Source organism: Perca fluviatilis, chromosome 18 (genome assembly GCF_010015445.1).
Source record: "Perca fluviatilis chromosome 18, GENO_Pfluv_1.0, whole genome shotgun sequence".
NCBI lineage: Eukaryota > Metazoa > Chordata > Actinopteri > Perciformes > Percidae > Perca > Perca fluviatilis.
The window spans coordinates 23,476,503-23,503,588 of NC_053129.1; the positions used below are offsets into that span (position 1 = coordinate 23,476,503).

The 27,086-nt window shown below is 41.0% G+C and overlaps 1 protein-coding gene and 1 long non-coding RNA gene across 5 annotated transcripts in view; one reads left to right on the forward strand and one right to left on the reverse strand.

Annotated features, from left to right (window-relative positions):
• The window catches only part of LOC120546283, a 30,866-nt gene that overhangs the window by 804 nt on the left and 2,976 nt on the right, over positions 1-27,086 (forward strand). The window lies entirely within an intron of this gene.
• On the reverse strand, positions 4,121-24,623 carry dusp10 (dual specificity phosphatase 10). 4 transcript variants are annotated; one of them, XM_039781126.1, is made up of 4 exons: positions 24,459-24,623; positions 14,696-15,528; positions 9,585-9,987; positions 4,121-8,114 (listed from the first exon to the last, which is right to left on the reverse strand). In XM_039781126.1, the coding sequence occupies exons 2-4, from the start codon at positions 15,480-15,482 to the stop codon at positions 7,685-7,687; spliced, it is 1,620 nt and encodes a 539-aa protein (XP_039637060.1). In that variant the 5' UTR covers positions 15,483-15,528; positions 24,459-24,623; the 3' UTR covers positions 4,121-7,684. The 4 variants fall into 4 exon arrangements, with proteins under 4 accessions (XP_039637060.1, XP_039637059.1, XP_039637058.1 ...); XM_039781125.1 differs by lacking the exon at positions 24,459-24,623 and adding an exon at positions 16,612-16,844; XM_039781124.1 differs by lacking the exon at positions 24,459-24,623 and adding an exon at positions 16,595-16,844.

The window sequence follows — 27,086 nt, forward strand, 5'->3', positions numbered from 1 at the left end:
TTAATCCTTACAAAAACCAAAGTGGAAAAACGACTCGTGTGTCAGACTTCCTTCGTTCTGTTGAGTGCAGCTCCGCCATCTTTGACTGAACGCAACACAACGTTCTATTGAGTTTCGCCTCTTGTTACTTCTATACTCTTTGATTGCACCCTGTATTCTATATAGACCAGTGGTTTCCAGCCTTTCCAGCTTGTGACACCTTAAAATGAGGAAATATCAACTTGTAAACCCTCGACACAGGTTATGGCCCGAGTTTGGACATGTGAGCACTTGAGCCAAAGATTGAATTTTCCTTTCCGGATTTTTTTTATGTGAAAGAAGATGAAAAATGGATAATGCAAAGATAAATATTTTTGTGTATCAGAAATATTTTGAATACTTTCTTATTCCTTTAATCATTTTTCATGGGTCTCTTTTGGTGGTCCTGACCCCAAGGTTGTACATGGGAAGTCAACATTATTCTGTCACATCATGAAATGATCAACAGATACAAAGAAAACATGCATTGATATCAAAACATTAATATACTGAAAAATAGCCAAACAAATCATATAACTCATATGATTTAGTACTATCAATTGGTACAATACGCTATAAGTGAAACTGACTGAGCCCTTGTCCTCTGCAGTCTTTCATACTTTTATTTGTGTTCCCATTTTCCTCATTAACCTAAATCTGTATGGTCCTTTTGGTATATGTTATCGTAAAGTAGACATGAGAAGCATTATTGTATGCATGAGTTGTAAGTGCAAAGTGCTGCTGTGGTTTCGTTTAGTGGAGCCTTGGTGGGATGACGTGCGAGTGCGTCTTCCTGTGACAAAGGGAGCAGCTTTGATGGTAACCAGTGCAGCAATCCTTAAAGCAGGCTGAGAGATACACTCTGCTTTATTTCGCCGCCTTCTCTGACTGTGTGTGTGTGTGTGTGTGTGTGTGTGTGTGTGTGTGTGTGTGTGTGTGTGTGTGTGTGTGTGTGTGTGTGTGTGAGAGAGAAAGGTAGGTCCTCCTCTCAGGCCCGCTTTTCCTAATACGTCCATGCAGTGCTTGCTGGAGAGCAGCGTGCAGCAGCACAAAGATCAGGGCTATTCTTGTGCTGCGTGCCTGCCCAGTGCTGATAGGAAAGGATTAATGAGGCAGGGCACTCATCACTTGTAATTAGAAACAACGCTAAAAACTATTTTTGTGCCGGTTCCTATGGAGAGATCTTGACCCCTCGGCCAGCGCCGCTACACCCCTTCGCCGCTAGCATGAGGCACTAGACGCCTGTGAAGTCTGAGTAAATATAGGCCCATAACTCCTGCAGCTATGTGACACATGGTTCAATGGAGGGGACCACAGATAATTCACAACTCTGGCTGTGTACTCCACTGGATGCTCAAATGTCAAGAGGCTGATGGAGACTATCTCTTAAAATACACGCTGTAAGGCGTGTTTGTTGTTATTGATCCCAATAATCAGGGAGTCCCCTGAGTTTCTGTCATTTTCTGGCTTTGATTGTATTGTGGGGCCTTGGTCACATGAAATCTTTACCTCTCAATCCGTTGTTTCTCTTTTAATATCAGGATGTTTTCACACAAATGTTGTAATGTCTCTTGTATAGCTGAAGCAGTTACTTGATTAACTGATTAGTTGATAGTCTGAACTTTAATTAATTTCTCAGGCAAACATTTGCTCATTCCAGCTTCTCAAATGTGGCGTTTTTCAGCTTTTCTCTATTTTGTATCATTATAAGTTGAATATAATCTTTGGGGTTTGGGCTGTTGGTCGATGTCACCTTTAGCTCTCTAATTGAAACTTTTCACTATTTTATGACTTTATATCCAAGATGTTCACAAGTCATTTTTTGGAAGTCCAAGTCGAGTCTCAAGTCTTTGAGGGGCAAGTTCAAGTCAAGTCTCAAGTCTTTTGCCTCGAGTCCAAGTCAAGTCTTAAGTCTCTGGCCATCTGATCTGTCCCTAACACTGTATTGTTAAATCTTATGACTTCAAAGCATGTCCTGTAGCTACCATCCATACAGTACAGTATCAAAATCAGTTGTAGGATAACTTTATGGGGTCTACTGCAATGCAATCTGATTAAGCGTTTTTTTAGTTCTTTTAGAACTTCTTTGTCGATAAGTCACAAGTAAAGAAACTCACTTCAGTCTGAGGCTGCAAACGGTTATTCATGCTCAAAACAAATTAAGAAGTCTGTTTCAATTTCATAACTGTATTTTTCAACATTTTTGTATCTGCACCAAAGAATACATGTCTGGCTGTAAAGCCCAACCTCGTCATGCATGACATTTTTCAGTGTTCAAAGTTTGAGGGAAACATCTGTATTGAAAGTTAACACACCAACCATGGTGCAAACATGTGAGAACGGATACTTTCCGTATTGCAACCTGGTGAAATGTTAACCTAAGGCTGTCACATCACATGGATACAACTATAAAGATACAATTTGCCTGTTCCCAGCCTTAACACAAGACTTTGTGATGGTAAGCTTTCGTTGTGAGCGCGATATATGCTAAATGTCTTTTTGACATTAGCAAGTGATCTAACTTGCTTGTGTGTTTTTAATGGTGCCTGATGAAGTTCGACGTTGTTGATCCGGCATCATTTATCTTGGTGCCACACACCTACCTTACATGTAGCCAATTGCTTACTGCCACTGTTTACAAAGTTATTGAAAGCAAAACTAATGACAAAAGGCACAACTCCGGGAGGACTTGGTGTCACCATTGCCAATGCATTTATGTGAGTGCACGCACATAGGCATAGCGCATGTGTTACACTGCACATTATGGCAAAGGGCAGGGGACATGTGGCTCGTCATACGTTTCCCCAACATATATGCGCCAATAAAAGAAAATAGAAATACTGTATATGAATGAATTCAGAATTAAAAAGCAATAAATGCATGAAAACAGGTTGTTGACGAGTCTCGAAGCTCAAGTCCGACTCAAGTCTGAAGTCTTTTGGGTCGAGTCGCAGTCAAGTCTGAAGTCAGCTGTTTGTGCGACTTAAAGGAACACGCCGACTTATTGGTAATTTAGCTTATTCACCGTAACCCCCAGAGTAAGACAAGTCGATACATACCCTTCTCATCTCCGTGCATGCTGTAACGCTGTCTGACGGCTCCAGCATTAGCTTAGCCTTGCACAGAACCTGCAGGTAACTGGTTCCAACTAGCCTACTGTCTGACCAGATTAAAGTGACAAAATAACATAACATGTTCCTATTTACGTGATTTGTAGAGTCACAGCGTGTACAAAAAACAACGTAACATGAGACACAGCCATCTTCTATCCGTAAACAAACCGGGAACTATATTCTCAGACAAGCTTGCTGTGAGCATATCACTCCGCCAAAGTACTATATTCTTGCGCCTGTGAATATAGTTCCCGGTTTGTTTACAGTTAGAAGACGGCTGTGTCTCATGTTACGTTGTTTTTTGTACACGCTGTGACTCTACAAATCACAACATGTAAATAGGAACATGTTGGCGTTATTTCGTCACTTATTCAGAGCAGTAGGATTACTGGAACCAGTTACCTGCCTGTTCTGTGATGGGCTGATGCCGCTGGAGCCGTCAGACAGCTTTACAGCACGCACAGAGATGAGAAGGGTATGTATCGACTTGTCTAACTCTGGGGGTTACGGTGAATAAGCTAAATTCCCAATAAGTCGGTCTGTTCCTTTAAGTGCAACCCGAGTCTGAGTCTCAGACTCGAGTCCCCATCTCTGCTTTATATAGACTAAATTATTGATTAATTGAAAAAAAAAAAATTGATTACTCGAGAATGATAATAACAGTTATTTGCAGCCCTTGTCACTTGCTTAGAATTTAAACCTATATATTGCAGCTGAAACAGGCTGTGAACACACCACTGACATATCATCACCTTTCAAGTTGATATGGTGAACTTGTTAGCAAAACATTGATTCACATTCATTGTTGATGTTGAAATATTGATTATTGCAGCTTTAAACATTTAAATACAACATGAGACATTTTATGTTTTTACCAAGTAAAACATCTTCACCGTGTGTAAGAAACTTATATCTACATAGTGGCCAAAGAAATGAGTTCCTCCACGTAGGAAGAAACGGGGAGAAAACAAACCTCCAGGACGCCAAACCAAACTTGAAGCCTCTCTGTTTATTTCAAAGCTCACAAGTAGGGATTACAAAATTATAGTGCTTCAATTTCAACAGTTCAAGGAGTAGTAGGAGGAGAGTAGGAGAAGAGTAGGAGAGATGACAGACAAGTTGAGGAATCTGAGCAAGTCATGCAAAAAGGTGTGGGAGAAGGCCTCCGTTATAATAGCACCCTTTGTGGAAAAAAATAAATCCATCTGTCCATAGGTCAGTGCAAAAATAGTAATGAATATATGCATACAAAGAAAATATATATATATACATATATATTTATATACTGTATATACTTGACCGTTGACTATAGACACAAAAAAAATACAGAGACTTGTAGAGCAAAGCCCGTTTCCACCGGAGCCCAAAGCAGAGACTCTTAAACAAGTCTAGTCGTAAAGAGTGCACATCAAATATGACAGTTTGATATTGTTCTAATACAGAACCGTGTTTCCAAATAAAAGGGAACAGACCCAGATGCCTCTTGGAGCTGTCAATCAGGCTATGTAGAAAGAGCATTGTGGGAAAGACGGACAGCACCATAATGTCTGCGAGTGTCCCTCACAGACAAGGAGCACACAGCATGCTTCGTTTTCCAACCAGAGAGTAATGTACAGTACAGATGGTTACATTGTTCAGTCAGATAGATCATTACATACAAAAGCCATGTGCCGCTGCGGTTTTAGGAACCAGCAAATGGGACGAAAAGGTTAGTTATTCTTATACAACATTGGCTCAGATGCTAAGCTCTTTCTTTTTCTTTTTCTTTTTTTGCAAATGGTAATTACTGAATATAAATGCACAAGCTACAAACGTGTGGTAAATGGTTATTACATACCTTTTTATATTATTCAAATATATTGTGGAGCACCAGTAGACGCCAATGACAACAGCAACAAAAATACAAAGTGGGGACATGTCACCACACAAACGTTTTTTTAGTTCTTTTAGAACTTCTCTGTCGAGAAGTCACAAGTAAAAAAACTCACTTCAGTCTGAGGCTGCAAACGGTTATTCATGCTCAAAATGTCTGCAGAGACCTCAGAAAACTATTTCATGATCGTCGGGTAAAGAAACAACCTGTTACAATTTCATTTGCATAGCATGGATTTTCACATGAGGGATTTTTAAGCTTATTGTCGTGAACGTTGATGTTGTTAAGCCTTACAGAGTGTGTTTGTATTCACTACACTATGAAAACGTCTCGCATTCTCCTTCATCTTGCTGACAGTGACACACGTGATCATTCTCCAAATGTCTGGGTTCAGATGTACTTTTGAAGATAAAATGGTTCACAGAGGGTGTATTGCAAAATAAATAAAACCGTGATAATGCTAGCCCTGTGCTTCATTTTATGCCTTTGTTCCCATGCAAACAATAGAGAGCTAAACAGAAACCAGTACAGCGATCATAAACAGAACAGAAACCATAGTTTGTAAGGAAGCTGCTTCAAGTCAGTTTGGTAAAATTCTGGATGAAGCTGCTTGTTTTTTGGTCTGAATTCAACGTTTAAACTTTAGTTGAAGGACTACATGCTTTTTTTGTGTTGAGAACTTTAATGGCCCTTGGGGTTCATCAAATCAAAACCAATAAGATCAACAATGTGTGATTCAAGCTAAAACAAGGCTATTTTCTTAAAATTTAGATCAATGTTTAAATGCTCACTTTATATATAGGCATGCACACAGTCATCTCAACAAGACAAGGTCTTTATACTGTGTGCTAAGTGTTAGACAGGTGGTTGAAAATGCATGCATCCCACCTGGTTTCTTTAAGAAGTTTCCCTTTGTATAATTTCCACTTAAGCCATCAAATGTGTAAAAACTGACTAGGCTGAAATGCAAAATTCCGATTCTGTTCAGCAACAAAGCAAACATTTGCAGTTTGGATCAGAATGAAGGCAAAGTAGTACTCACAAAGTTGAGTATTTTTTTTTAGCCTTTCTCTTCATATCTATCCACGTGAGTCAAAGGTGAGTATATTCAGGTGCAGCAGGATGAGGGTAAACTTTGTGTGCGTGCATATTCTCTTAACTACACTACTATTTAGTGCGGCGTTGATTTACAATTCACGGTGGTGTTCAGACTCTCCCTCAAATGCAGCCACGAGATCAGAGTTACATAACAAGCATTTTTACCTCAAGGCTCCTGAATGCAATTTTCTGAAATTCTGCATATTAATCAGGAATAGCAGAAAGAAATCTGCATGTTACACAGAGACCAAGAGGAGCAGGTAGCTTTTGTCTGGGTGTTAAAATGTGACCTCGGTGTGTTCTGCATCCGTCTGCACGTGATGGTGTACCATGCGCAGGCCCAGTGGTGACACATGAATTAAGGCATTGATAGAGGCACTAGAACAGCACGTGACAGCAGCGCTCGCCTATGCAAGGCAGGAGAGCTCACTTAACTGTAGCTTATTGTCAGCGACAGGGAGTTGCAAAAGATTAGACAGGGGTCACACTGCTCTACTGTACCACCACCGTCACACTACACTGCGACCCACAGGGGGGAATTGAATGTTTGTTTTAAGTCTGTACCTCAACTCTGCTACCTTACAACGGACTGAATCATAGCTCAAAATTTAGGACATTGACACATACAAATAGCTACATCAGGACTCGGTAGAGTTTGTTACAACTGAGCTGGCTCATGGATGAATGGGAGCAAAAAGAACAGAGGAGACAATAGAAGCAGGCAGTGAAATTCCTCTGTTCTGTTACATTAAACATCACCAGTAGCCCTGTTTTACAATATTCACTCATGATTTCAAAGTGTTGTTTCCTCTGCCAGCAGCCATGCATAAAAAAACTCTTATGGCTGTCTGGTAATATATATATATATATATATATATATATTGCTAAAATATGCATATGTGGATGTAGGAATGGCAAAACAAAGATACTGAAGCAAACCTACAGAATATGAAGTTGTGGTTCTGATAAACCCACAAGCTGCACTCAAAAAAAAAGCCCCTTTTTTTTCTCTTGTACACGTCTGCGCCAAATGTTACAGCATAACTGTATGCACCATTAACATAAACGTATAGAACTGAACAACAGTAATTACATTAACATCAAAATCGTATTTCAGCAAAGAGCTGGAAATGTTTCATCATCATTACCGATATTTACACATAAGGTCAATGTCTCAGTTGCATTCCACTCTGAAATTATTGCACAGTAAGCCGCTGTGGGCTCGTCATGGTCACCCCCATAAACCCCTGTATAAAAATAGAACAACAACATTAACACACCAAACAAGTCTTCATCTTTATTTATTTTTTTGACAGGCACTGCCATAGCCGACTACGCCTGAGTTTGCAAACAGAAACTGTGTGCCACAGTGTGAGCTTTAAGAAGTTCTCTTGTCAGTAATTGCCCCTAAGCACATAGAATATCTTTTCCAAACCGATTTTCTTTTCCTTTATTTGCTCCTCTGCAATCGCAAATGGAAAGCTTCCCACTGACCGCTTCCCCTCCCTATCTCTATCTCTCTAACTCGTCTTCTCCTTCGGGACTTTGGCCAGGTCCAAACAGTAGGGATTTTTGGCATTTCTCACCAACACTGACCCAGAGCTTTGGCATTCCAGAGACTGAGATGAGCATTAGGAGATTTAAGAAGAATACAGTGGCTGTCACACTCCAAACCGGCTCGTAGAGCAAGTCTCTCTTGAAAAAGCAGTGAGAGTGAGTACAAGTGTGAGCGTTGAGTCGTGTGGTTTAGACAACGGTTTCCACACCAATCAGCTTTGGTGTAAGAATTCGTGGCGTTATTCCGTTGTTGAGGTCCTCCTCGAACTCCAACAGCTGGCCCATGAAGTTGAGGTTCGGGGAGATGATGGGCCTCCTGGTTTTGACAAACTTGTAGGCGTCTGTCATGGTCATCCAGGTGTGCTTCATCAGGTAGGCGATCACGATGGTGGCGGAACGAGACACGCCTGCCTGGCAGTGGATCAAAAGGCCCATACCTGCTTGATGTGCTTCCTCTGCAGAGAGAAACATGGAAACAATTAAACATTTTATAATAAATGCTTTGTTCCCTCAGGGGAAGTTCAGTTATCACACATGATGAGATATTAAAACTTCCTTTGTGACCAGGTGTCTATCTAGGTCTGGTCATTACAGACTATGGGCCCTATTTTAACGATCTGAAACGCAAGTATCAAACGCAAAACGCAAGTAGCTTTGTGGGCGGATCTCAGGCCCTATTGCTATTATAACGGCGGGATAAATGAGTCTTGCGCCCGACACAAATCTAAAATGGGTTGGTCTGAGGTAGCTAGGTGTGGTTTGAGCGTAACGTACAATAAACCAATTAGAGCGTCATCTCACATTCCCTTTAAGAGCAGGCGCGCTTGTTCTATGACGGATTGCCATTATGACGGTGGATTTGCCTGGCGCAAGCCAGCGGGAGCTGTCCGGGATGCGGCAAAGTAATAAATGCCCGTCTTGACCGGGTGGCGATGTTGCTTCGGCCTCTTGGGCGCGATATCTTTTTCCCCACTATGGCCACGCCAAGACCCGCCCTTCAATAGGATTCACACACTACTATTGGCCAGGCGTCCATGCTTACATGTACAGGTCCTATTCCCTGACCAATCCCCTAACCCTAACCTTAACCACTCAAGGTCAAATGCCTAACCCCAACCAATCGAGCTGCTTCGTAAGGCAGGCCTTGGCTATAGTGGGATTCGTAATTTTGCCTCTTGGGCGCATCTCCTAAACTCTGCAGAGGATTGCTGCAGCCATGGAGCGTGGGCCTCCAAACGCACCACCTGCACCTGTTGTGCCCCTTCCTCCTCCCCCCACTCCATCTCCATCCACCCGCTCCACCAGGAGCGTCTCCTTAAGTCCTCTAATATTTCCTCATTTATGTCATCAACACATCCATGATTCATGGAAATGTTGTGTAAAACACAACAAGCCACAAAGAATGCTGCGACCTTTTGAGGACTGTACTGTAAAATGCCTCCTGATCTATCCAAACACCTGAAGTGCATTTTCAGTAATATTCAGTAATTATGTATGGTTTGCAAAAATGGGAACTGCTGCGTCCGTGTAGATGAGAGAAGCAAAGTGTATGCGCGTTGTGCACACGCTACATTATGGCCAAGCATGCGCCCCTAAAATAGCATTTGAATAACGCGCTACTGACTTAAGACTAGGTTTTTCCTGGTCTGTGGCGGAATTGTTTTCTGAAACTGCAAAATAGCACTAGGGAACATTTGCGCCGGAACACGCCTCCTGTTTTTGCTGAACCGCCCCCGGGAGCGCAAATTCATTCCCTAATTTACCGATGTGTGTCTGTGGAGGGAAAAGTCCGCTGTGCGTCGGTTGCAAAATAGGAATGATACATGCGTCGGTGTACAAAGGCAATTGCGCTGAGTGCAAGATAGGGCCCATTATCTTAAAGTGTCACAAGACAACAAGTTTGGGAAATATTGTGCTAGGCTTACACGTCTGCAGTGAAAACATTGAAAGTTTTCATACCGATGAATTCAAACGCCTCCTCGAAGTACTGGCGCAGGTTCTGCTTGTTGCTGTCTGTGGCGGGCAGGCGCTTGTAGATGAAGAGGCCCGTGTCGTAGTGGAAGAGCGGCAGGTGGGTGGTCACGTTTAGGATGTAGCCGATGTTGTAGCGCTGCAGCAGGTGGATGTCCTGAGCGTCGTGCTCGTTCCCCAGATATAGGAAGGGCAGGATTGGTGTCAGCTCTGCGTTCTCTATGTCCGGGGTGGAGGGCAGGGAGTGAGGTAGCGACCCCGTCAGGCCAGCAGCAGCACCAGTGTCCATGCCCTCGTGAAGGTGCAGCGAGTGCTCGCACAGGTTCTCGTGGCTCTGCCTGAAACAGCTAAGGCCTCCTGTGAATACAGACAGAAAGATTGTGATGTAAGCTCAAGTTGAATACGGCGCTGTTTGGTTGGCAGGGCGAGAAGGAAGCCAAATTATTTAGCATAAAATGAATGATACTGCCCAACGACATTTTCATATTTACTTTATTTTCTTTTTTTTTTCTTCCTTTTTTGTAATTGCAAAGTGGACCTTGTTGGTCTCCTTGGATAGAGCATGAAGCTTACACTGCCAGGGTTAAGGGTTCAATTCCCACTGGAGGCCTCCATGCTAAAAATACATGCACTCATGCTTCTGTGCACCACATGGCACACGTTTCGACTGAATAGGGCAAGTAAGCTTTGCATGTACGTGTCTGATAAAAGCAGCGACAATTGGCTTTAACAAGCTTTGAAGCACTTGACACGACAGAAATCTCCTATTACCAGACTACACTGTTGCATTGAGTTGTAATTGAAATGTCGACATTTGGATGTTAAACTAATATGAAGGGATTGGCGGTGTTTCCATTTGCAACAGCTATTTTTAAGAAGGAGAGAAATGGCCAAAAATAGCAACTAAAACAGGTTCCACCAGCTAAACCTCACTAGAAATCCCCCTCATTAATCTGCAGGTAAATATATGTACTAAATGTTAAAATAGATACAGTATATACTTCTCACTCACTCACATTTCTCCAAATAACTGGTTTGCACCTGTTGCCAGTGATGCCATCGGCCAAAGTTTTCCTTCAGCACAAGAGTTGTGGGGAGGGGTGGAAGTGTCAGACACAAACACACACACACACACACACACACACACACACACGGTCTCAGTTCATGTATTGTTCACATTGCAAGAGTGGACATCATGCCATGTGAGGTCATCACACAACTTCCCCCCTGGTGACCAGGCAGGTGGGTTCACCATAAAACAAAAAAAGCCGGTAATAATTACACTATTGCAAATAAAAGAAAGGGAAGTCTTTATTGGCCCTCTGACAACAAAGTCAACAAGACGTTAGGGGGGAATTTCCACTGATATAGATATTTTTCTTAAGACAGAGCAGTATTAATAAAGACCATTTTAGAGCCATTTAAAAACCCTCGTCTGAATTAACATCTACAATGTTTCATAATACCATATCTTTCTTACAATACAATATCTTGTATGTAATGCCACAGATTAAATAAATTAAATGAGATTTCTGATAACCACATTTCACCAGACTGTATTTTTCTTGCTAATTGGAGCATTTTCACTTTATTTAAAGCAGCATTAATAGATTTTTGGCACTTAGAGGCAGTAACTATTTACATAATATCACCCAATTGGCTATCAGTCTGATGGCGATTTAGCCTGTGGGGGCTACGGATAATATTTTGGGGATTCCGGCGTAGCTGGTGTGGCTAAGACTTCTCTCTCTTCTGTGCACCAGGTACGATAAGCAAATTAAGATGCGAGAATGGAGTAGGAGTTCAGAGATGACCTCTCTATAAACAGATATCTGCATATGAATACAGATAAACACATTTTAAAAAGCTAAATCATCATCAGACGATGCATGCAACCAAAGCCTACAGATTCTGCATTCATATGCAGATTTGGTTTGTATAAATTATTTATAACCTTGAATGTTGTTTTTTGTAGCAGACAGAGTAACGTTAGCATTTATTTGTAGAACAACGTCCAATATACAGTATGTCACTCTCTTTTAGCTCTGTTTTGGTCTCCACCAACTCCTGAGGGAAATAATTTTACTCTTTAGCTGCTAAATGCTCCACTATGTTCAACAGCTAATTGCTTTGTAGTGCATTGCAGGGCGTTTATCAGAGCTTTTTAATTTATTTATTTTTACAGAAAATGCAGTTGGTCGAGAGCATTAAGTAGGGCTGGGCGATATATCGATATAAACAAATATATCGATATATTTTTAAATGAGATATGGAATTAGACCATATCGCATATATCGATATAGTTCAAATGTGATCCTTGCTCCCATAGATATGTCGCCGTGAGGTTCTAAACATACGTCAAAACCCGCCGCCATCTTGGAACAGGGGTCCGAAGCATTCAGATCAACGCTAAAGATGCCGGACTTTTGTACTGCTTAATTATGTTCGATAGGAAATGAAAAGAACAAACAGCATGGATAACATTTAACAGGTGACAATGTGTTTTATGATTATATATGCCGCCGCAACCAGCAATTTGAGCTCCGGCGGCAGCGGGAGGCGGAGAGCCCCGTACGGCGCAGCGCGTCTCTTCCCCCGGCAAAAAAACAGCTTCGCTCGCGTGCGCCGGGTTCCCCACTGATCCAGATCGGACCAGCCAAAGACAGAGTTGTGACCGGTAGGATCTTACACGTAGTCCAGGACCGAACTGTATGTCGATATCGGGCGGAAAGTTCCACTAAGCGTGCCGGCGCAGGCGGACGGAAAGAAGCTACAGCGGGGCAGCGACCGTCTGCGGCTGCAGGATCTGGAGCTCAGTGCCCGTTAAAATTACATGTAACGCTTTAAACATACAACAGAAATAAATAGTGGAGGAATGAGCCTGGACATTTCAGTCTGTTTAAACTTCACCTTGAAGCAGAAACTCTTAGTTTAGAAGGGTGAAGTTTCCGTTTGGACTCAGATCTGTGAACCGATCATAATAAATTTCTTTGTTTTGTAGTCGATAGTTCATCTTTTAGTTTACTTAAGTGGAAGCAGTATCAAGTGGAAGAATGGGACTATAACCTAGGCTTACAGGCATGAGGCATTACATTTTGAACAAAGTAGATTATATTAATATCAAAAGCTTAATTGACCTTTGGAACGAATCACAAATAGCCTATGGAGCTTTGATTTCAAAAAAGTTACTCCTGTTATACAGTATTTAGGTTTACATTTTATTGTTATTTGAACAGCTGAGCATTTAATCATGAACCAGGTGAAGAAACCGGTTTATTATTTATTTGATTTTGCAACTGTTTCTATGAAACTACTTGTGACATGTCATATTTGATTTGGGCTTTGACTGAACATTTGCTCTCACTTCGCGGAAAAAATATCGCGATATATATCGTATATCGATATTCAGCCAAAATATATCGGGATATGACTTTTGGTCCATATCGCCCAGCCCTAGCATTAAGACTGCTACGACAAAACAATGCATTTTGGGTAGCCACACAGTGAAGTTGCTATTTCCAAACTGTACTTTGGTCGAAAGTCTTTCTTTTCAGGTCGAACTTAGCTGATAAATAAGACATTTCAGAAGACAACAGAATTTCCAGAAGCAGCACATTGCTGTGAGATGAAAATCTGTCGAGTGTGACCGTCATTAACGTTTGACTAAACTCAAAGAGGAAAACATGAAAACTGTCTATCACTTTCATAAACTACAGGCTCCTGCTTAGAAATGACTCTCTCACACCAGACCTGCTGTTTCCAATGCTAACCCTAAACCTTCCGACACTACTGACATGTTGTTTATGGCAATTCTGACCGATTAAATGTAACCTATTACTGCTCTTAGTTGCAGCAGGGACGGAAGATTTTGTGTTTCCAGTACAGCAGAGTGTCATGAAACACCCGTATTACAATAAACCATGACTAAGACTATGCCAATAACTGAGCATATAATGGAGTAAATTATTCAGCTGCATTTATACAAGCAGGTTCCAAATATGTCACTATTACTACTACTTGTAATAATAATAATAATTATTATAATTAGTTATAATGGAGCCAAGACTCTTCCAGCCTTACAAATGTATACATCCAAAGTATTTGATTATATAGACTACAATAAAACATGTAAATGGGGTCACATGGAAGATACTGGCCATTAAAAAGGACTTATAGATAAAAGTCAGGGTGAGCCATTTGATTCCCTCAGCAGAGAGGATGGCTTGCTTTTTGCAAGAATTAAACCAGGGAAAAAAAGACAGTCTTCCTGTTCCTCCCACTGAGGCGAGCTTCACACAGACACCAATGCAGGATGAGAGACTGGAGATGAGCCTCAACCATCAAAGCACACAGGAGGACCAGACGAAGAAGAAGAGAAGAAGAATAAGAGATCAAGGTGCTGTGATCTTACGGCTAGACGTTGACTCAGAGGCATTCAGGAAACACTCGCAGCCCAGCCCCCAACACAACATACTGCTCCAGCTTCAAATGCGCACACACACACGCACACACGCACACACACCAACGATTAAAAAAACATGGCAGAGACCCAGGGACTGCTATCTCAATAGGCTGTCTTATTTACTAACCATTGCTTCTCACTTCCTGCAAAATGTTTAATGAGTGTCATATAGAAAGCTGGTGAGGAGCGCATGCATATGTTTATGTATGAGGGTGATTTAGACAGAGCGTGCATAAGCTGTTGTATGAGGTAACTGCTGTAATACTCTACAAAGCTCACATGATGGTAAAACTACAACCAGTGTATTTACAGGCAACATCAGCTGACCAAAACAATAAAGGTCAAAGTTTAACAGGCTTTACACACACACACACACACACACACACACACACACACACACACACACACGCTAAACATTAATATGCTACCACATTAGTTTCATATCAGTTTAAATTGCCACTAACCTTCTACCACTTCTACATTGGACATTCCTTTCAGATGACTGATTTACTCTTTCCAGAGTCAAACTAAAGCCTATAAAATTGTGCTTTCTATCCCCTTTTTGCTAGAAAGCCTTATCCCTCCCGCCCACTTAGGTGTTACCTTTGAGAATGATAGGGTCCTTGCCCTCCCTCCTCAGTGACTCCAGCACCACATGCAGTGGCTGGGAGAATGTCAGGCGGTTGGGGTCCATGGTGCTCTCATCATAAACCACAATCTCTTTGGAGAAGATGCCCTTATAAGAGTCCTTGCCCTCGCGGCAGGAGATGAGGTCCAGCACAGTGATCTTGCCCTGCTGCAGCCGCCGCCGGCTGATCTTGTCAGAGCAGTTGATGTGCACGGCCCCCCGGATGTGGCTCTTGTTGTACTCCATGAAGGGCCGGCAGTCGATGATAACCGGTATGGGCCCCATGGGGTGTCCCATGGGGCAGCAGGTCATCCGTCTGGCCAGCTCATTGGGATGGATGACCCTCACGGCTGACAGGGCCTTCGGGGTACCCGGGGTGAGACTGGGGGCGCTTAATGCTTCATGGTTGCTGACCATCGCGGTGGGGGGCCCGGCATAGCTGAGGTTGGGGCTGCTGGCGCTCACCTGGCTGTGGTTGAGGCTCTGGCTGTCCTTCTCATAGGTAGTCACTGAGCAGCAGCTGGCACTGCTGCATCCACACGACAACGAGCGCGTGGAGCCCTTGGATGAGGGCATATACGTTACAAGATTGGCCGTCGCCCGGATCTTCACCACAGTGGTGCTGATGACTGTCTTGTTGCTGCTGCTGGTGGTGGATATGGAGTCCAGGTAGCTGGTGTCCAGGCGCAGTTGGAGTTCCTGAGGTCGGATCGGCCTTGGCAGCGCCACCACAATTCTGTCGTCAAGAGGAGATGGAGGCATGGGGAGGCCGAGGGCTGGACGTTTACGTAGAAGTCAACAAGCCGCTCTGTGGGGACAGAAACGAGTCAAAACATGAGGCGAGGGAGACAATCTTTACTAAAACCACTTTGGTTCAATGAATCCTTCATCCACTGATTCAGATCAACGCTGTGAATGAAGGAGCAAGAGTGCACACAGGTCGACCTCCTGTTTGTTTGATCATCCTGCAAACTTAAAAAACGGCCGCTGAAGCCAAATATTAGTAGTGTCAACACCTGCAGGGCAACACCCAACTTGGTGGGAAAATTAAGGCTGACAGACTGGCCACTAATAATAAACAGTGAAATCATCACAGAGTCTGGTGTAACTGAATCACTTTGAGTGTAATTAATATGAATCATCCTCCAGATACTGTACTTGTGTGTGTCTCTGTGTGATGTTGAATTTTTCATCACAATGCCGGTCTGTCTGATCCAAAGCTTTTATACTAAGAGAGGGGGGAAAAAAGATAAAATACTGCATCAGCGCTACGCCGCAGTTTGGTCTCTCCCCCAACTGGAAAAGTCGGGGTAAAAAAAAAAAAAAAAAGAAGAAGGGTGGCAATTCCTTTTGATCACCAGCCTGAGCATAAAAGCATGTCATCCCGGCATATTATGTAAAGACACCCGCCGAGCACTGCCTGTCCCGGCCATTGCCGTCCTTTTAAGCACGGTGCAGGTTCAGCAAAAGCAGAAATCATTCATGGCCAAATTCATTGAAGAAACCGGCATGAGAACGTGCCGAGAATGTGATATGGCTTTCAGGACGAGACGAACTGATCACATGAGCTGAACACTGGAGGAATTTCAATTTCACACCGCCGTTTTAAATAAAAATATATATAAAAACGATGGTTGCATTTTAAAGGTAGGAATTGTAACTTTGTCGCAATGGTGGGATGTAATTAAGATAACAGCTGTAATAAAACACTTAATTAATGTCATTTACATAATAATATACCAATAATAAACCACTAACCAGCCCTAAATGGTTGAAGCAATTTCATATTCCTGTTCATTAATTATAGAATGAAATCTCTACGACTGTGTATTTCAACAACAACTTGTGCCTTGGACACTAATTCCCAAACTTGCCTTGTATTTCTGCTTACCGGTGTGTGTCGCGGCGCACTGTAGACGGATTTATTATCTCCGCTTGCTGACAACGTTGCCTCCATTCAGTCCATCCCACTGTTGTGGATCGGCAACATTTTTAGTAGCCTACTTTTACCCTGCTCCCCCAGAAATATTATTGAAGGAAGTCTGCCAGCCTACAGAAGTTGCGCAGCGGGATTGACGGGGGTGTGAGCCAATGCGCAGCTTCATTAATATTAAATTTTAATCCTTCTGTACAGTGAGGACCGGCCCAGTGATGGGAGGGATTTGGCCGAGATGTCTGCTTCTGTGGCTGGGAGGGGAGAGGAGGGGAAGGGGATGTCGCTTGAACTGCCTTGAACAAGCAGGGATGATGTCACTGGCAGCCAATCAAAAGTCTCTCCAGGAGGCTTGAGGAAGAAGACACGGTGCCTTTACGTGCTGCTTGTAAACTCTTTACGTACGGTAAAATAGAGCTCTATCATAAGAATGTAATAGAAGAATATAATAGAGCTAACTGTGTGCTGCAGTGGCAGACGAAATGAAAGTAAAAGGAAATTAGACATGTAAATAATGTGTTCAATGACGTGTAGGACAATTATACATAATGTTGACACCAACAATGTAAAGGTCATGGAAAAAGCAGCTGTGTAAATACATTTTCAGAATTTCAACACATTGGTTAAAAAAAAAAAAAAATGAAGCTGTATGGACAGAGCTGTTCTGATTATGAAAGTTAATGATACTTCCTATTAAATTATCAATGTCAGTTGGTACAGGTGCGCTTTTAACAACATAAATCACATGACACTGAAGACATTTTGACATGTGAGAAAAGCACAGGTGTAAATATAACTAACCATGGCTGAATTCCATTTAGCTGCTTCAGGTTCAGGGTCCTGTATTGTGCATGCTGTCACGCGGTCATCGCTTACTGGGACATTTGAATAGAATGGAGCCATTGTTAATGTTATTAGTAATACTTTTGCTTTTCCTGCTATGACAAGTGAAGTACAATGTATCCCTTGTTCCTTGGTCAACGAGCTACCCTTCCACCAAATTTCATTCAAATCTGTTTTGTTTTTGAGCTGTGCTGCCAAGTAGATAACTAAACAGGCCAACAGTTGGGACCAAACTGTGACCTCCCTGGGAGAGGTAATATAAATTAAATTACAAATTACAACATACCTATCTACAATAGGCCTACAAAGATGTGTGTTACTGTCGTCACTGAAATATCTCCATGTCCTTTATCTGTTTATTCCCAGTGTTTTATATTTTCTCACTCATCTACTGTGGTCAGCTTTTTCCAAATGAATCATCCGAAGGCCTGCTAGCTCTGCGCCTTTATAAACAAACCGCTTAACTTAAATGTTACCTAAACCTGTATGACAAAACCAGTTCTTATTATTCCCAATAAAACCAGTTAACTAAACGGGAGGTAAACTACAATGCCATCATAATGGCGTTTATGCCGGTCAGGATTCCTTTAGTTTTCATTAGTCAGGAGGTTTTTACCGGGAGCTGGGCAGAAGTCTCCGAAAAATCTGTGTTTCTCCAACGCTGTTCAGTGTGTTGGCGGAGAAGCTTAAGCCAAGCTGGTTTCTCTGATAACTTAAGATCCAGACAGTAGGAGGTTTTTACTAGGAACCGAATTATCCGCAAAGGTCTCCTTCTCTCCAAAACAAATGGACCCAAAGAGTGAAACTAGTAAAAATACTGAATAAAGCAGTTTCACGTTAAAACTCTGTGGTTGTCTAACGTTTGCTCAGCTTGTTTCTCTGATAACTTAAGATCCTTATGACTAAAATCCTTCACCCGGTTAGGGTTAGCATGCGCAAAAGGAATATGGCACCATTGACATGACCATGGCCTGCAATAAAATTACAGATTTGAACATTGTTGAAAACATTTGGGGTAACGTATGCAATTACGCAACCCAAAAAAATACATAACATAGGTCTAGTAGTTTTTAGACATTTTAATGTGGAAAAGTTACATATTATATCTTTAAGGCAGACAAGACTGCAGAAGTGTGTTGCTTCATGACCTCACGCATTTTTATCCATTTAAAACATCAATTGACCTTTCTTTTTAAAGCTCTGAGAGGTACACAATGGCTCTTTGAAAGAGTAAAATGCCCAACCTGCTGTTACTATAACTGTATTGTAACGAAAGAACAAAAAGAAAAAAATAAAGATCTTGCTGGTGTAAGACAACAAAGGTGACCTGTATGTGAGATAGGGAGGTACCATTATTGGTGGTAATAAGTAGGTGTCTTTGGCAGGAGTGCTATTAAGCAAGTGCCAAGTTGGCTGACTGCACAGTCCCATATGACAGGAGGACCCATGTTGCGGTGAAAGGGTCTCGCTGGCTTCAAACCCCAAATATAATCTGAGCTCTCTATTTATCCTCTCTGGCAACCTGAAACAATGCAGGGCATGTATTATTGCATCTATTATTAGCCTTCTGTACAGTTATTTATAATAGACACAGCTGATGAAAGCCGATTCAGATTGGACTCCCAGCTACTCCTGTTTCCCTTGTGATGAAGGGTAAATGAACAAGCACCCCCTGCCTTTTGAGGAGACTCAAATGTTTGGTGGGCTTTTTCATTAAGGACCACAAACTGTATATTTTCAATAGACTGGTCTTAGTTTTGTCTGTTTTAAATTATTTAAAATGTCAGTGTTACTTCATGTTATTCAAAACATAATTGATTCTTTTGAAGAACAAAAAGAAAACTATTTGTTAAATTGGACTGTGTACAAAACTGTTACTTTATTCTTCTACTCTGCTACATTTCAGAGTGAAATATTGTACTTTTCACTGCATTTACAGTAGCTGACAGCTGAAGTTACTTTTCAGTTGAAAATATTACACACAAAACATATGACCAGTTTATGTATTGTTGAAGATTAAGCCCAAAGAGGTGAAATTATCCACTATTTCACACACCCTTTGGAGGGGCACGATTCCTAGGTTGGGAACCACTAGACCAAACTATCTAATGGTAGTTAAAACTAGCTCCACCTCGGCCAGCTACAACAGTAAGATGCTGCTTACACATTCAGTATTACCAATATTAAAATAAATGTCATATATAATATTACTCACAGGGGCCATTTTACAGGAAAGTTACTTTTACTGTTGAAGTATATCTAGATTGTTGTATTATATGATGATCTGAGTACTTCTTCCACCACTGACTTTGAGGAAAACATTCAGTATGGTTTAGATATTGTGTTACAGTAGTAATGGAAGAACAACTTTGAACAACTTTGAAGAGATCTGTTGGGAGTTCAAATACGGGATGAAGCAGGACATGAGCGGTTATGTAAATTCAACCAGTTCTGCCTGTGTGGCTGGTTTCATTTGGCCAAATGTTTGTCAAGCTGACATTAACTAATATTCTCTCTTACTGGTGTCACGTGTTTTGGATCTAATACGGGGCTTTTTTCAGTACACAGTGAATTAAGGGTTACATCAAATAAGACGAGGTATTACCAAGAACCAAGGGTGCACCATCCAACCTGTGAAAAACAATTTGTTAAGAGATTGGTGTTCTGATCTGGAGTTTGTGGTTATCATGATGACACATTACTGATGATGATCAGGAACAATTAAGGTTACCTGGAAGTCATCCTGTTTCCTAGAAGCACTCAGTGCTAATTTAACCGTGGATGACAAGATTTCTGAACCAAAACAGCATTAGGTCAACCCCGTCTCCTAGAAATGACGATTACATACCACTAATTTGCTTCTCTGAATATGTTTTGAGGTAAATACAATTGCTGCCTGAATTATGTTCATTGGCAACATTGTGGAATAGAGTAGGAAGTGCTATATTTGTGTGCAGCAGGCTAAGTGTTTGGACAAGATTTGGGGGAGATGGTGGGCATAAAAAAGCGTGTGATTAGGTAGGTGGGGGTTAGGGAGGTTAGGGACGGATCAGGGTTTGGCTTTAATATTAATGACATGAACACGGCCTGTTTCGTGCTTCAAGTCACTTCATCTTCTCAAAAAACAAAGACCACATTTTATTTCTAACCATAACCAGATACTTTGAGTACCTACGCATAAAGATTTAATTGCTCCGAGTGACATTGTACCATAGACTGTGAAAGCATTGTAGCCTATGTGTTTTACATTAAATGATTGGTATTATTTCTAGAAGACAGGGTTGCTTATAAAGGGCTAAAGCGAACAACATGCTTTAAAACTCATGGCTACATATGATTCATGCTTTTGTTATAGCTATGTTCTCCTTTCAAATGTCAGTGAGGTAATGTATTATCCTGTACGTATTGTATGTTCATTTCCTTTTAGTGCTGTTTGCTTTAAAATGAAAAGATGCCAAGTTACATTAATACCAGTAATATCTGAATTCTGTTGCCTCAGGAAACTGGGAGCAGGTGGATGTTACACTGATTGCTGCTGATTGAAAGGTTTACAGATGTATAAGTATAAGTAATTTTATTTATTTAATTCTGAATGCTCGACAGGATGAGAAACCAAGTTTTTCAACCATTTTCTCCCTTTTTGCAAGATCTTGAACCACATTGAGCTGACTATCTTCCTTTTATTAATGTCAGCCCATGGAAAATATGACAGAGTGCGGCTTTGTGTATCTGTTTAGAGATCACACACATGATGTATGAGATAATGTCAAACTTTGATGTAAAACACAGTCAAGTGGTTTTTTTGTTGCTCGGCATGGAAAATATGACTGATCTTGGTGCGGTATTCGCTGGCCCAGATGAAACACCCAAACCACTTCCTGTCTCCAGCGAGGTGCAGACTCAATGTCACATTTAGAGCAGCACAGGAAGATCTCAACTTTATGTAGCCTTGGAAACCAAGTTGTCATACAGACATCCATTAATCAAAGACCCCGGAGACAGTGTTTGACTTTCTAATTAGCCAATTTACTAATTGCTGTTTTTAGTTTTTAATATGCAAAAGACTCCCCCTCAATTCCAGTATCTCATCCCATCTGGCCAATAACTTCATTCTTTATTCAATGCTGTGGATTTAAAAAATGGACAAATGTTGCTACTGATGATTTCTAAGAGGGAATGGCACAGATGGTCCTACTGCAGACTCAACAGCTTGAAAAGCAACATGTCCTGCGATGGCAAGGAGGGACACTGCCAAAGATTCAACAGCCTGTCGACCTATGCTCCTTTACTTTCTGCATATTTATCAGCTTCCAGTCTATTAGTCTGTAACACAACACAACACAGCTTCAAACGTGTCTAACCTATTGAAACGTGCTGGGCTGCTCTTATTGCCATTTTAAATCATGTTCATTAGCTCCATTAGGCAATTTAATTGAATTAGAAGGACCTTAACGGAGAACTGACACTGCTTTCCAAAATAACATTCTGTTCTGTGGGTTGTGCGACTATGTACAAACTGTTTTCAGAGCCCCCCAAAAAAACTGTCAGCCCAGTCTGTCGATGCATTATGATTCCTCCCTCTGAAATACTGTCACACCATGACTACATGTCTTTGTTTAGTTTTTGATTTATTGGATAAAAAGTCTTTTTGCTGTCTAACAGCATGTAACAAACATGAGTTTCAGAAGGTATTTTAGGTTTGAAACATTGCATGGTGTGAAAATTCCCTAAAATACTCTCTAATATCAAAAGATCGGATAACATCGGTGACTGTACCCAACATGTAAATTGGCAAACACATCATAGCATTCATCTCCACACAGAAATCATTATGAGTCACCATTACACTGACATACTGTATGAAATTGGATTTAATCATGTTAAAATGTGTCTGAAGTCCAAAAATGTTTAAACCTACATTGTGTAATTTTTTAGTTGATTCTTAGCAAAAACCCCTTTGTTCTTTCACAAATATGTACTCATTCATGTGTAATTACTTCCACCAACTAATCAAAGTATTCTCGTAAGCGTAGAATCTGACATTAAGAATCATTCAGAATACATAGGAGCGAGTCGATTGAACGGCAGCAGCCATGTTGCGCCTCCATCTTTAAAATACATTAGCCAAAGAGGGACATACCTCCGCCTTTCGCCCTTTTACACTCAGTGGCACCCTGCACTGTGACGAATGCCAGGGGGAGATTACTTGCCAGGGAAGCGAAAAAGAGAATTAAAACGACAACGCGACAGGCAAAGCAACAAGACCAAAGTTAATATTGGAGTAGCTAGAACAGCTGTGTGTAAACGACGGAGATACTAAGAGCTAATTTCGGGTTTGGCCACCGTAGCAGTTGAAACGCGATCGGAATGGGAAGGGCTAGAAAGTAATATTCAGTTAGTTGTCATATACAATTTCACCGCTAGATGGGAGAAATTCTTACACAATGTAGCTTTAAAGTTTATAGCAAGAGAAAGCTTACTTTTCATGTTGTGTTGCATGTTCAGATACTGGACTACAGGGCATTAAGGAACAACTACTGTTTAACATTTAAATGACATTAATAAGGCAATTATACAAACATTTTAACCTTTATTTAACAAGGAAAGCCTCATTCAGATTACTTTTTTTTTCAAAAGTGTCTTGGCCAAGATAGTAGGTATTAACAGTGAGTTACAGACAAACAATATAAACCAGAATACAAAATATGCCACAAAATCAGAATTAAACAAAAACAACCAACTCGTTTTGAATGTTATCTCGCCATAAAATAGCCGTTATCAGTGGTTATCAGCCTCATAGATATTGGTTAGAAGGGCACATACTAGTAGGTCCAGAAGGCCGTTATCATCTATTCAGATGGTGCTGTGCCATTAACTAGCTACAAAAGAAACATGACTCACATAACCCACGTAATTTAAAAAAAGACTTTTGGTTTCACACAAACACCTGTCTCCTGGTGTGAGTCCTGTGTTTGTTTGACCCATCGCCCTAACCGTCATTTTGGTTCATACACATGCATTACTTCCTCTCAGAATTTCACTTCACCTGACATTGTAACATTACTTTCACTTCAAATGATACTTCACTCAGCAATCACACTTAAATCGACACTTCCACTTCCTTAAGCACTGCCATTTTAACTGCCATTTCAACTTCTTTCAGTAATTGTGTTTCTACTACTGCCACTTCAACTGAACTGCAACTTCCACGGTTACAATATTTAATCCATTTCAACTCACTCTTCAACTGACATTTCAACTATTTTTTGGCCTCAGGTCGTCACAACACGATAACGATAACAATAAGAGAAACATATTTACCGTGTCTGACAATGATTTAAAAAAAATCAGGAATAACATTTCTAACACAAATTATCAAAAAGATTACATTCTATAAACAAGCTAAACAACAAATCAAAACAAACCAAGAGCTGTCTGAAATCTCAGAAAAACAAATAAATAAGATCAAACATCAATGTATTACTACATCATTGTGTTAAGAAAGAAACATTATTAATAGCAATACATTTTTAAGACATTTCATCATGTGATACCCACCTCCACTAAAACCATCTCACAACCCTCAGGGGAGTTCCAACTGAAGGCTGAGAACTACTGAAATTAGCTGATGATTGTAGGCAGTGAAAATAAAAAGTAATCTGCTAAAAGGACAAATGTCTCCTTCAAGTGTTGCCTGTGCGAGCAGGCCAGCGCCTGTGACCGATTACCGGGAGAAGTATAGTTTACACCTAACAATAACAGCTACATCACTGAACTCATAACAACCCTATTTTCTTCTGAGTTGGGCCAGTCTGCTCAGTATTATTCATTCAAGTTGGCATGTCCCTTTGCCTGAGGAAGGTTGAGTCATCCTCACGGTCACTTAGCAACTACCAAATATTGTTTAGTTAACGATCACACATTTTAAACATTCACTCTCACTTGCTCACGTATATACTCACGCTTAAAGTGCATAAAGTCAGTGATGATGCGTCCCTAATCTCGGTAGTGCTTGATATGTACGTACTGTGGCAGTTTGTGCTCTTGCAATTTTGGTTTACCTCGTGCTCTGATGAAATCTGAGATAATGATCTCAATAATAGCAAATATTGTCATTCTCCCTGCAGTGGGAGCCCAATTTAATTTTGACCTTATCCCAGAATGGAAGCATATCATACACATGGATGGATTTACTCGACTGAGGGTATTAGATGATGTCTTCGGATATTTATACCCATCGCCCACAGAGAGTGTCTGTTTATGAAACGTCTTCTTCGAGGTTATAAACCAAACTTCTCGGCCGTGACCCTCGAGTGGAGCAACTTGTCAGAAATACTCGCTGCTCTCAACCTTTTGAAGTAAACACAGGGATTACACAATATAAATAACAATGACTCTCTCCGCACCCGTTGCTAATCAGGTCTAAATAGCAACTGTTTCTAGGACAGGGGGTCACCTGCTGCATGGCTGTGGGAGCCAGGGCCTTTTAGCTCTGCATGGCTGTCCCACAGGGGGCTGGGGTTTAGCCTCTGTTGGCAGCTGCCTCCATGCTTTAGCAATGGACTGCTCTGGACTTTAACTGCAATAATAATCATTTTAATTAATGAGAGACAATGTATAGCAAGTCAGGAATTACAGGGCACAGTTATTTGGCTTTGTTTAAATGAGAAACTGTGTGATTGTGTGTCTAATACTGTTTATGCTAATAAAAATGTTGCAGTTGTCAGAAATGTAAAACGCTTCACTTCCTGTATCACAGAGGATGCTTTCAGAAGAAAAAATAATAGCAAATTTAAATCCTTTTTTTGAATTTCCTCCTTTAGTCAACAGTGTGTAAAATAGCTCAGCATAACATCAGACTCGTATCATTACAGCTGCTTTACATACGCTGGACCAGTACGACGAGTAGTGTGCACTTGTAAAGATTGTGTGAAAATAAACCCGTCCTATCACCTTAAATGAGACTGGCTGTGACGGGATACTGCAGGTTCACCCTATTTGCCTAAATTATATTATGGTGTCGGTTATGTCCCTGTTATGCAAACAGGATGTGATGAAAGTGATAACCGAATAAGCGTAGACAAGAGCGAAACACAACACCATCACTTTCAAAGGCCATATTTGAGTCACAATTCCTCCTCCCATATACGACCACCTGTTTACATACATGACCAAAAGTCCCATATTTAGGTCACATGATGACAACTGAGCCATCTCAATGACAACAGAGAAAACTTCATCTGCTGGCAGTGGTGGAAAGTAACTATGTACATTGAGCATTTACATTTTATGCTACTTTATACTTCTACTCCACTACATTTCTGAGGAAAATACTGTAGGCTACTTTTAACTCCACTACTTTAATTTGCACTTATAGTTACTAGTTACTTTTTACATATAAAAAAAACGAAAAAAAAAAACATATATGTCTGTATGGTATAGTCTATATCCTTGACGTTCCACTTCCAGGATTGCTCTGGTGACGCAGGAAATTCCGCCGGATGCATGTATTGTCGCCCATGTCAGTTTCCTTCCGCTTTCTTTGTGTTGGAATTTTAAACTCTGGTGGATTTATGAGGACTATGGTTAACTGCTCCTCAGATCTCTGCAGGGTAAATCGAGACAGCTAGCTAGACTATCTGTCGAATCTGAGTTTTCTCTCGCACAACTATGTTACAGCAGCTCCGTGCAAGACTAATATCGTATGATGCACTACTCTACCCAGTAGTATACAAATGATCTAGCCAAATTATTTGCAGTGGTTTTCTCCTTTCCAAAACAAACGGACCCGGTGATTTAAAGCTTTAGTGCGTAACCTTTTGATATTAATTAACGTCTGTTACATTCAAGCCATTGCCAAATGAGTTGCTACAAGGGTAATTAAGACTATCAGCTCCACACAGCTCTCTCTGTATTTCTATAATAGCAACTGTTTGGAGGAGGGGTGGGGGTGGTGCCTGATCACGGAAGGCTTGTATCATGTGGACGCGCCGACAGCGTTGTTGTCATTACTTAGAATTCCTCATGGGGGCAACAGAAACTACGCACTATAGCTTTAATCTGGTAAAATCACAGGGGGAAAAAACAGTTATACGTTAAAAATCTTTGTTTCTCCGACACTGTTAAGATCCAGACGTCCCATGACTAGAATCCTTCAGCCGGTTAGAATATATAGTTACAAATGACCAAGATCTAAACCACCACTATCTGCTGGTGAAGACTGTGAGATTTGCTTGAGAGCTTAAAATGTTTTTATTTGTTTCTCAATTTCCTGGTGTGTGAATGGGAGCAGATCATAACTGAAAACCTTATAAACTGTATGATGTCACTGTCATGTATCCTCAAAACATCAGCTTTTCAAGAGCTAAGAAAACCGGCTCTGTTTTCAGCTCTGAGACAATGCATTTTTTCAGATCATCGAATGGGGTTTTAGTAGAAGAATTGCCTCAACCCATAAATTTTTTTCTAAAAAAATTTTCCAAATCACATAATTTGTTTTCAATGAACAGTGACGATGTGTTGATCATATTACCTGATCCCAAAACATTGGTGCCTATTTTAGATGTTAACTTGCTGTAAATCATTCACTG